Source organism: Nannospalax galili, unplaced genomic scaffold, assembly GCF_000622305.1.
Source record: "Nannospalax galili isolate Female #2095 unplaced genomic scaffold, S.galili_v1.0 scaffold154, whole genome shotgun sequence".
Classification (NCBI taxonomy): Eukaryota; Metazoa; Chordata; class Mammalia; order Rodentia; family Spalacidae; genus Nannospalax; species Nannospalax galili.
The window spans coordinates 1,092,328-1,104,570 of NW_008335281.1; the positions used below are offsets into that span (position 1 = coordinate 1,092,328).

At 41.9% G+C, this 12,243-nt stretch overlaps 1 protein-coding gene across 1 annotated transcript in view; it reads right to left on the minus strand.

The window, feature by feature from the left end:
* Ltv1 (LTV1 ribosome biogenesis factor) overlaps positions 1-12,197 on the minus strand; it is a 22,401-nt gene extending 10,204 nt beyond the window's left edge. The window contains exons 1-3 of the mRNA XM_008829812.3: positions 12,047-12,197; positions 10,663-10,794; positions 9,444-9,617 (exon numbers count right to left, since the gene is read on the minus strand). Of these exons, the coding sequence (XP_008828034.1) occupies positions 9,444-9,617; positions 10,663-10,794; positions 12,047-12,049 (309 nt within the window). The 5' untranslated portion in view covers positions 12,050-12,197. The remainder of the gene's footprint in view (positions 1-9,443; positions 9,618-10,662; positions 10,795-12,046) is intronic.
* Between the last annotated feature and the right edge of the window lie 46 nt (positions 12,198-12,243).

A 12,243-nucleotide genomic window follows, 5' to 3' on the forward strand; every position in this document is an offset into this window, starting at 1 on the left:
GTGACAGACCTGACCTTGGTGTTTTGGGGAGGACTGTGGAAGTGTTTGGAACTTTGGGCTGGAAAAGCCATTGCGTGTAGAGTTTGTTGCAGTGGAGCTTGGAACAGTTATGCTGAAAGAGTTGTAGACGATGGAGGCCTGGCTTGTGAAGCTTCAAAGGGAAGTGGAGACTATCAGGGCTGTTTGTATGAGATTTTGTATTGAGAATCTGTGAGCTCTGGTTGGCTGGGGCTGAAGAATAAGCTGTGATTAAGAAGAGACCAGAACCTGAAGCAAACCTTTGCTTTGATGCTGGTTAGCTGGGGCTGAAAAATCAGCTGTAAGTAACAAGAGACCAGCATCACTGAGGTGAAGTCTTCTGGGAGGTATTTCCTCAGGGTCAGCACACAGAGGGGACCTGAGCCTCTATCTCAAGCTAGAAGCAGGACTTGGTAATGTGTAAGAGTCTCCTGCATGGTTCTGGTGTTGAAAGCATGAGGGGTCACAGAGAGCAGCTGAAGCTTCGCACGCAGAGGCCAGGAAAGGCCATAGGTGAAAGTGCAGCTTCAGTTGCAGTTAAGACCCCAGAATTGAAGGGGTCATGGAGAGAATCTGAGGCCTCTGCACCCCAAGAGGCAAGAAGAGGACACTGGTGAAGGTGTAGCCTCAGTTTCAGTGGAGACCCCAGCTTTTCGGAGATGCTGGGACCATGGGACGAACACCAAGAATAGCAGTAGGTGTGGAATGTAGCTAGCCTGGGTCTACGAGATGAGCTGAGTGTGCTGTGGACGGCAGAGTGAGAGATGCCAGTACCCTTTGGAGCCCAGAAGATTGTGAGTGAATCCCAGATAGATGTCCAGCCTTGAGCTACTTTGCTGGACTTTGGTCTTGCTTAGGTGTGCCCTATTCTTCCCTTTGAAATAAGACAGTACTTGTTTTGGATTTTATAGAAGCCCACAGTTAAGAGACTTTTGAAAAAGACTATGAACTTTTAAGTGGTTGGATTTTTTTAAGGATTGTGGGGTTTTTAAGGTTGTACTGTCTTATGTTGTGATATTAACATTATATCTTGGGAACAGAAACTGGAAAGTTATGATTTAATAGTGATACTGTGTGTCAAACTGACAAGGGGTCAATTGTGCTGGATAGCTTTAGTGTTAATTTGACACACCTGGGTTGAGGGAGCCTCAGTTGGGGAATTGCCTCTATTGGACTGGCCTATGGCCATGTCTGAGGGGCATCTTTTTGATGAGTGATGTGGGAGGGCCCAGCCCACTGTGGGTGGTGCCACCTCTGAGCAGGTGGGCCTATGTTGCACAAGAAAGCAGGCTGAGCAGGGGCCAGGGGAGTAAGCCCGTAAGCAGTGTTCCTCCATGGTCTGTGTTCTAGCTCCTGCTTCCAGGTTTCTACCCTAAGTTCCTATCTTGGGCTCCCTGATGAATTGTGACCTGGGAGATGTAAGATAAATAAACCCTTTCCTCCCCAAGTTGGTAGTGGTCAGAGTGTTTTGTCACAGCAATGGAGAAACAGACTAGGACAGGAATATTTAATAAGTCTACTGAAAAATACACATTTAATATGAATGTTGCGTGCACGTACATAGCTGGAAACTATACAACAAAAATCACTGTGCCCGGAAGAGGACGTTTCCCTTCAAGTTGTGGGTCAAGGCAGTCCAAGAGACTGCAAAAAGAATACAGGCTACTGCCACAACCATTGATTGTTCCCAAGAACATGAAGGAAAGCCCCCCTATTGCTGAAGATATGGCATACTTTGGATATAGGACTCGGAGCAATGGAGCTGGAAATGACCTAGAAGCTTCCTCCCTGAAGAATAGCTCTTATAGTATCAGAAGATACTATGTAAGCTGCCAAGGGAGAAAACCAATCAATGATCCTACCCAGTAGGAACCACAACAATGATCAGTTCAGCAATTTACCTCTATTGGTGCAGCAGTGGCACTTTTATCTTGAGGATAATCAACAGCTGTCTATTGGATTTAAGGCCTGCTCAATGGGAAAGAAATCATGCATGGAACTGTAAATACAGCTGAGTACACATAGCTGGAGAGGTCATAGATCCTAGAGAAGAATTTATTTCTGTCATCAAAGAGAAAAACCTAGTTCTGTCACTCCCCTAGACCAATGCAATTCTACTATATTCTAAATATATATCCTTATATTGACAAGTGTACCTCTCAGCACCATCAATGAAGCTTCTTTTTGCAATAGATGGAGACTATTATTCACAACTTGTCAAATGAACAGAGTAAGTGACTGTGAGGTGCCCAGACCTAAGTGATACATCTGCAAAGCAACGTCTACAACTAAGGCTCAGGAAACATTATAGAAAGAATGTAAAAGCCACAGGAACAAGATGTCTGCTGCTTAACACATTCTAGACACAACAGGGAAGCTCTATCAGTGAAATCTTCATAGTATGGTACTCTAACAAGATATGCATGACAAAACCAATTGACATGCCAAAATGAATTGGGGAAATGTCATAAGGTTTGACCTCAAGATGAAAAGTTACAGGCAATCAATCAATGGATGCTGAGCAGTGGAGAATTAGTTTTCTCCAGGGACTAGCTCTCTGAGAGGTTATCTAATCCCAATGGATGCTGAGGGGTGGAGCATCCACAGATGAGATAATCCCAAGTGAGCAGCCCTAAACACAGATACATATGAGCACCACTAAATGCATTAAGTGCATTATGTGTGTGACACACACACATATAAATGCATGCATATGTAACAAGAATAAAGAGGACAAGAAATTGTAATGGAGTGGGGGATGGGACATGGGAGGAGTTAGAGGACTGGGAGAGATGGAAATAATGCAAATACAATATCCATACATGAAATTATCAATCAATCAATAGAGAGTATCCTAGGGGTTTGTATTTTTGTACTGCAGTAGGTTACTGTGTTTAGAAGGGATGTCAGAAATAGGCTCAGGATGACAGTAACTCTTATAACACATGGATAGCTCTTGCTATCCATGATCTTTATATATTTACTACTTAAAAACTTAGGCAGGCAGACCTCTGTGAGTTCAAGGCCAGCCTGGTCTACACAGTGAGTTCCAGGACAGCTGGGGCATCAGGGAGACCCTGGCTCAAAAAAAAAAAAAAAAAAAAATTATTTTTATTTTATGTGTTTTGCCTGCATGTAATTAAGTGTACCCATGTATGCAACGCCTGCAGAGTCCAGAAGAGGGGATCAAAACTAGAAGATCCTCTGGAACTAGAGTTATGAATGGTTATTAACCACCATATGGGTGCTGGGAACTGAACCCAGGTCCTCTGCAAGAGCAGCCAGTGCTTTTAACCACTGAGCCATCTCTCCAGCCCCATATATTTACTACTTTTAAAGCAAGTTTGAATTAGAGTTTTCTGTTACAAACAAGAGCATTCAATCTCTTGTCCTAATAAAATATGACTTTAAAAGATACCCATAGTTAATCAGAAAAAGCACAAATAAATGACCTAATATTGCAACTCAAGAACCTGGAAAGGCAAGAACAAATTAAACCCAAACCCAGCAGAACAGGAGAAAAAACAAAAATCAGAGCAGAAATTAATGAAATAGAAACAAAGAATATAAAGAATCAATGAATCAAAGAGCTGGTTCTTTGAAAAGCTAAAGATAGACAGACCCTTAGTCTAGTTAACCAAAAGAAAGAGCATATCCAAATCAACAAACTCAGAGTTGAAAGGGGAAACATACCAACAGACACCAAAAAGATCCAGAACACTCTAAGAGAATACTTTAAAAACCTGAAAGAAATGGATGGATATCTAAAATCATGGGAACCACCAAACTTAAACCAAGAAAAGATCAACAGTTTAAATTGACCCATTACATATAAGGAAACTGAAACAGTAATACAAAATCTCCCGACTAAAAAAAGTCCAGGCCCAGATGGATGTACAGCAGAATTCTACCAAACATTTTAAGAAGATCTATAACTAACACTATTTAAATTACTCAAAAAGATAGAAACAGAGAACTCCCAAATTCTTTCTAAGAAGCCATCATAACTCTAATACCCAAACCGGGTAAAGACAACAAAAAAGAAATCTATAGACCCATATCCTTAAATGAACATAAAAGCAAAAATCCTCAACAAAATACTTGCAAATGACACACATCAAAAAGATCAATCATCATGATCAAGTTGGCTTTATTCCAGAGATGCAGGGACAGTTCAATGTACATAAATCAATAAACGTCATAAATCATACAAATGAACTTGGAGCCAAAAATCACACGGTCATCTCAATAGATGCAAAAAAGGCCTCTGACATAATTCAGCATGCATTCATGATAAAAGCCCTAAAGGGAACTGGACTGGAGGGAACATACCTCAACATAATGAAAGCTATATACAACAAACCCATAGCCAACATCATTCTAAATGGAGAAAAACTGGAAGCATTCCCACTGAGATCAGGAACCAGACAAACTAGTCCACTATCTCCACTCCTTTTCAATATAGTGCTTGAAACTCTTGCTAGAGCAATAAGACAATAAAGGAAATTAAAGGAGTATGAGTTGGAAAGGAAGATGTCAAATTATCCCTTTTTGCAGCTGATACTGCATCTAAGATATCAATGATACTACACCTAAGATATCAAAAAAATTGTACCAGAAAACTTCTAGAACTGATAAACACTTTCAGTAAAGTGGCAGGTTACAAAATTAATCTACAAAAATCATCTTTCTCTATACCAATAAGAAGCAAGTGGAGAAAGAACACAGGGAAACCCATTCACAATTGCCTCAAAAAATAAAGCCAAAGGTCTCTATAATGACAAATTTTAAATATTTAAAGGAGGAGATCAAGGAAGACACCGGAAGATGGAAGGACCTCCCATGCTCATGGATTGGAAGAACTAATATTGTGAAAATGACCATCCTACCAAAAGTAATATACAGATTCAATGCAATCCCAATTGAAATCCCCATGACATACTTCACAGAATTAGAAAAAACCACCCTACAATTCATATGGAAGCACAAAAGATCCCAGATAGCCAAAGAAACCCTGAGGACAAAAAGCAATGCTGGTGGGATTATTATACCTGATCTCAAACCATATTACACAGCTATAGTCATAAGAACAGCATGGTGCCAACACAAAACAGACACAAAGATCAACGAAACATAACTGAAGACCTAAACTTGAGTACATACAATTTCAGCCACCTGATGTTTGACAAAGGTGCCAAGAACACATAATGGAGGAAAGACAGCATCTTCAACAAATGGTGCTGGCAAAATTGGATCTCCACCTATAGAAAGATGAAACTAGACCCTTATCTTTCACCTTGGACAAAAGTCAACTCCAAATGCATCAAAGCCCTCAGTATGAAACTCAAAACTCTGAAACTGTTAGAAGAAAGCATTGGCAGTAACCTACAAAACATAGGTGTAGGAAAGGACTTTCTAAATTGGACATCAGTTCCTCAGGAATTAAGGTCAGTAATCAACAAGTGGGGCTCATTAAACTAAAAAGCTTCTGTACAGCAAAAGAAACAATCAAGAAAGTAAAGAGAAAACCCACAGAGTGGGAAAAAATCTTTACGAGTGACACATCTGACAGGTTTAACATCCAGCACAAATAAAGAACTCAAAAACCAAACCAAAACAAAAACAAAAACCAAAGAATCAAGAAAACAAATGACCCAATTAAAAGATAGGCTAAATATATAAAGAGTTCTCAAAAGAAGAAATAAAGATGGCTAAGAAACATCTTACGGATCCAGGTTTTATTCCTAGCACCTACATGGTGGCTAAGAACTGTCATTAACTCCAGTTCCTGGGGAATCCGATGCCCTCTTCTGACCTCTACAGGATTGTACAACACAGGTGAACTCACATACATGTAGGTATTATACTTGTACAAATAAAGATAATATTTTTCTTAAATCAGAAACATTTTAAAAAATGTTCAACATTGCTAGTTATTAGGGAAATGGAAATTTAAAACACGAAGATTTCACCTTATTCCAGCCAGATTGGGAAATATCAAGGGAACAAATGATACCAAATGCAGGGTGAGGATGTAGAGAAACGGAAACACTCATTCACTGCTGGTGGGATTGCAAACTTGTGCAACCCCTATGGAAAGAAGGGTGGTGAACTCTTAAACTAAAAATTAACCTACCATATGACCCAGTTATACCACTCCTTGGCATATACCCAAAGGACTCATCCTATTGCAGGCACTTGTACATCCATGTTTGTTGCTGCTCTTTTCACAATAGCTAAGAGAGAGAAGCAACCCAAGTTTCCCTTAACTGATGAGTGGATGATGAAAATGCGGTCCATTTATAAGATGGAGTTCTATTCAGCAGTAAAGAAAGATGAAACCATGAAATTTGCAGGTAAATGGATGGATTTAGAAACTGTTAAACTAAGTGAAATAACACTGACTCTGAAAAACACAAGATATATGTTCTCCTTTATTTGTGGATTCTAGCACCAAATCCTTTATGTGAGTATGAAAAGTAACCAGGGAGGTAAAGGGAAAGAAGGAACCTGAGAGAGAACAGTAGGAGACAGGTGTTACTAAAGGAGAGATGTGTAAAATGGGAGTAGTTAAATGGGTGGGGGAGAAGGAGGGTTATACAAGGAACGATGGGAATAAAGGGGAAGAAGGAGCTGGAGAGGTGGGACCATAGCAGACAGGAGTTATCAAGGGAGAAATGGGGAACATGGGGACACTTCAAATGGTGATGGTGGGGAGGGAGGGAGGGAGAGAGAGAGAGAGAGGGGATAAATAATGCCTACCTAGTATAAAAAACCAGAGGGAATTGTATTAGTCCAAAAACCCACTGAAAAATTACATGAGTCCATGTGCATAGCTGAAGGCTACAGAACAAACAGTGGCAAACAAGAAAACCCTTCCTGTGAGTTGTTGGCCAGTGGCCCAAGAGACTCCCAAAATTACACAGGTTATTGCCACAGCCCTTGATTGACTTCCTGAGCTTGAAGGTAAGATCCGTCTGCTGAAGACAGGCATATTTTGGACACAGGATTTGGAGCAATGGGGCGGGAACTGACCTGGAAGCCACCTCCCCTGAAGGCTAGCTCTCACAGCTTTGGAGCGCACTACCCAAGCTGCTAACGGATAACATCAATTCATGGCTCAACCCCCACTTTAAGGCCTAAAACCACATCAATGACAGCAAACGACGTTGGTGCAGTAGTGGCACTTTTATCTTGGGAGTAATCAACAACTACCTAATTGGACTTAAAAGTCCACTCAAGGCCAGGTGTATTGGCGCACGCCTTTAATACCAACACTTGGGAGGCAGAGGCAGGCGGATCTTTGTGAGTTCGAGGCCAGCCTGGTCTACATTGTGAGTTCCAGGACAGCTGGGGCTACAGGGAAACTCTGTCTCAAAAAGCCAAAAAAAAAAAAAAGTCCACTAGATGGGAGGAAACTCAGGTGTGGTACTGTAAACTTAGCCAAAAACACATAGTTGGAGAGGTCATGGATCTTACAGAAAACCCCAAGGCTGTCACATCCCTAGACAAATGTAAATTTCTTACTATATACAAAATATGCAGCCTTACATTTACAGAGTGTGGGTCCTTGGACAGGTCTCCTATATTAAAATCCACCCACCCAGGGCTTAGGGACCAGTGCAGAAGATGGGGCAGAAAGATTGTAAGAGCCAGGGAGGAGGTGCATGACCATACGGAAATAGAGTCCTATAGGTTCCTGGTCTCTTCTCATATGAACCTACATCAATGGTGTCAACATGTACAAGGTCCACACAAATTCAAGCAGACAAAACCCAGCACAGTTTCAACAGTGTTCACTTTCCTTTTCAGATGTGTTTTTACTGGTCATAGCAATTGCTACTATACTGAGTTTGCAGGTTAGTGTCTACTAACCACTGTGGTGGCACCTTTTCCTTAATGTGAAAATGAAGGCAAGCTCAAGCACTAGTCATTCCTGGGCTCCTTTCTCTGGGTCTTAAGGCTTCTATGCCTTAGACATCTAGTCAATTTTGGTGGTTACAAATTCAAGGCCAAAAAGCATTTTTGATTGAGGAACATGTTTACAAAGTAAAATCAATGGTACTTAGAAAATGTTTTTAGGCTAGCACGTAGAGCACTGTTTCAATACAACATCTTTATACATGTGGGTCAATGGCACTCTTTTTTTCTGCATGTAAGTGCACCTGTGTCGTGCAGTGCCCACAGAGGAGAGAAGAGCGCATCAGATGCCCTGGAACTCGAGTTTCTGATGGTTGTTAGCCACCATGTGTGTGGCAGGATTGGAACCCGCATCTTCTGCAAGAACAGCCAGTACTCTTAATTCCTGAGCCATCTCTCCAGCCCAGTACTTTAGTTTTAAAATACATTTCACTTGTCTGTGTAAATGTAAGTGAACTGCCCACTTAACAGTCTTATTCTGTCAAAAAAAAAAAAAAAAGTAATTACTTTTACCTAAAATGAATTAAGCATTTACAGCTACTCTTATGTTCAATGCAATTCAGCCTGAACAAGGCTATCACTTTACTGAAATTTTCTCCGCTGGAAAGAGAAAGCAGCTGAGCAGGAGACCCCTCTTCTCCCTCTGTGGGTAAGAGAAGGAAGTGAGCCACTCAGTGACAGAGATGTGACAGTGGCAAGAACCGACAGCTGCAGGTATCACCTCTTTCTTTGTGACGATACCCTAAAGTCTAACTCCAGAATCTCATTCAGTGATGGCCTATGGACTGCCAAGTTATGTATGACCATACCTTTCTCTAAGGAAAGGAATGCGCAATGGAGAGGATTAAGACACCAGAAACCATAGGGAACTGGTTCCCCTCCCATCTCTTCCTTTTTGTCTACAATCTCAGCAAATGTTTTCTTTAAGTGCCAGGCATAAAACTAAAGACAAAAGAGGAATACAACATGGGCATCCTCAAAGTAAATCGGGGGATGGGATTTCTATCGGTAGCAGTACGTTCATTTAAATAACCAATCTTATTTGAGATCAAGTATCAATAAAGTGGTGTGCACTTTTGTTGAGATCAACAGTCATTTAGCTACGTGTTTATGCCAGTCTTTTTAATGCTAGCTTGCAGCTTTCACAAATATATTAAACATCTAAAAAGTTAACACCTGGAACAATTTATGATGATCATGAAGCAGATGTTAGAATGCAGAATGTCAGCTGCTTTTCTTCTGTGGGAAAGTACTGCCTGACAAGACTGAACATTCTGAACCTGTCAAAAGGCTCTTCATTTTGACACCTATCACCACAGAAGGAATAGCCTACTCTCTCCTGATGGTGTAGATGTCCACACACCTTCCAATTCTAGGTGGAGACATGATATCTGTGAGCTTCATACTGACACCATGTACTGCCCCAGATATGACTAAAATGAATCAGTGGTCTTTCCTCACTCCCACACTCTGTCCTGCACATGTAAACTTCTAAGAAAGCTTACTGGAATCACTGAGGTTTCTTCCTGCTCATCCCTGCTGTTGTACACGCTGAAGGAAGTGCTAGGAATGAGTTCTGCCGGCCCAGATGGTTCCTTCAGGTGTTGCAGGTAGTCATAGTCATCATCAAAGAATACACCGTACTTCCTCTGCTCAGCTCGCCTTTCTTCGTCATTTACCTTGGAAACAAGATGGAATTAGCTTCCCTTCCATGGATAAGGCCCAGGACCCTTTCAGCAAGCACAACTCTGAGAACAGGAGGCAGATGGCACACGAACACTGCCTGGCAGGGATTACACAAAGAATTCTCAATACCCAAACTGCAGAGCTTCTAAACCAGAGTGCTAGATAAAACTAAAATGGAATCTAAACAGTCCAGGCACAGCAGGATTTGTCTTTAGTCTCCAACATTTGAGAGGCTGAGGATCATTTGAACCCGTGAATGTAAGACAAACCTGAACAGTATAGCAAGACCTTGTCTCAAAGACAAAGTAAAACAAGCACCTATGCAACAAAACAATAATGAAACAATTCCTTCAACTAGATAATCTATATGATTCAAATTAAGAAATGTACATAGCACACACAGTTAGAATGAAAGACCTGGGGATGCTGAGAGGTAAGCATGGTTTCTAGTACTTGTAAACAGCAACAAAAAAACCCCTCTTCGGTGGGGGAAATGGCTTTTAAAAAAATGTCTCCTGATACTTTCTTATACTACCATCTTTAACACATAGACTCTAACATAAACCAGATCAACCTTTTCCAGGCTCCCTAGCATTTTTAAACCTAATCAATGAGCTCAGATATTTTCTATTTCATAAGACGAATGACCAGGAGGCAAAATACAAGCTCCAGGCTACTGTTAACATGGCAGGGCCAAAATGAAGCAGAGATTGAGCACATGGCTGTACCCTAAATTCTATCATGTAGCACTGTAACTTGTGGGCTAGTGAGTGTTCACTAGTATTTTATAAATTGTTTATTAAAAAAAATCTAAGCCTTTGTCAACCAAAATAAATATGCATGATAAAAATCAGCAAATTGTCTGAAAACTGAGCGATAGCTCATTTCTGAAAGGCCAAGTACCTGAGTGTGACATCTGGGTACTAAAAACTAGCAGGAGGTAAGAGTGTGGCTCAGTGGCAGAGCATACACAAGGGCCCTAGGTTCCATCTCCTGCACAATAAAACAGAAGAAAACCCACTACAAAACAAGACCTACTTTCTGTGTGGGCAAGAGCACCCTCTGGGGTGCCGTCTCATCCGCTGCTAAAGGATCTCGCTGGCTCCGGTGGACCAAGTGAAAAGACACAGCTTTCTTCTTCTCTATGAAGGGTTTTTTCTTTCTGTGAGGCTACAAAGTAATCAGAAAGTCATTAAAACAGAACCCCCCAAAACAGTGACCAATACAGTCACATGACATGAATCTTCTGGTAAATGATGCAAAGGATGAACAGGTTTTTCAGAGCCACATGTCTAGGGTCTAGCTCAGGTACTAGCTCCTGTTCTGTAGAATCCATACTCATCTTCTTCAACAAACTACTCTGTGAGACACCTTTTCATAGAAACTGGGAATATGGCAGTGGGAAAGTCAGAGAAAATCCCTGTTTGTGGCAAGCAAATCTACAAGATGATGACTTTAAGTGAAGAATATAAAAAATGGTGATGTGTAAATGCCCAAAGTTCCTTTAGACTGGGAAGGTCCCCTACAGGTTGAACCAGCAAGACAATGGGCCTTCCACAAGATGTGGAGACAGCTCCAAAAATGGCAAATATCACACCTACCAACTAGTAAATAAAACCAGCACACAGACAGCTAATGCTTAATTAGACTCATTACACCCGCCTATATTTTTACCTTGTTATTCAACAATTTTTTCAATGCTAATTACTTTGATTTAATCATTGCAAATATCTACACCTACAAGCCATACATCAGAAATATACTTTCTGAAAATTAGACCTTAATAAAAGTGAAAAGAAATGGCATATTTAAAAGACAGCAACGGAATTTCCCAATTAACATTACTGATTCTCTGGGCTGGGTGTGGTGGTTCACACCTATAATCCCAGCACCCTGGAAACTGAGGCAGGATTTTTATGCGTTGAATGCCAGCCTGGGCTACATAGTGAGCTTCGAACCAGCCTGGGTTACCAAATGAGAGCCTATCACAATCATTGATTCAATCTGAGCTCTCTGAACTTCCTTTTATTTCTTGGGAAACAATGCCTTCCGAATGTTTGCAAACTCTCACTTTAATTACCACAATTTGCAAGGTCTTCAAAGATTGCAGATTTCTTTAATTTGTTAAGTTTTTTCCTCCAATAAATTTTTTTCGATTGAACTTTTGAAAAGTCAACCAAGTGGCCTCCGCGGATCCCGGAAGTAGGGGGCGGAGCATCGCTGTGGGATGTCACATAGTTTTAGTTAACTTAAGCCACGCGAAATGCAGGCTCCTGGGGGTTTGGAAAGGAAACCTTCCTTCCCCTGGCCAAGTGCGCCCGGGGTGGGAGGGCGACCGGCCTCGGGCAGCGGCGCGTCTCCACCCGTCCCAGGAGCTGCCGGCCTCCGCACTGCCCGGCGCGCCCCACCGCGGCTAGCTCACCATGCTGACGCCGCGACACCCTCCACCGGACCGCGGAAGCCGAACCCCGGCTCACTGGCGCCTCCAGGCCGCAACACACGTGGGAACACAAGCCCGGGCCGGCGCGTCAAGCGGCCGGCGGAGAGGCAAAGAGCCAATCGCCGAGGAGCCGATGGGTCGCGGCCGGAAGTTACGAACCCGCGCTGCCTCAACGCTCG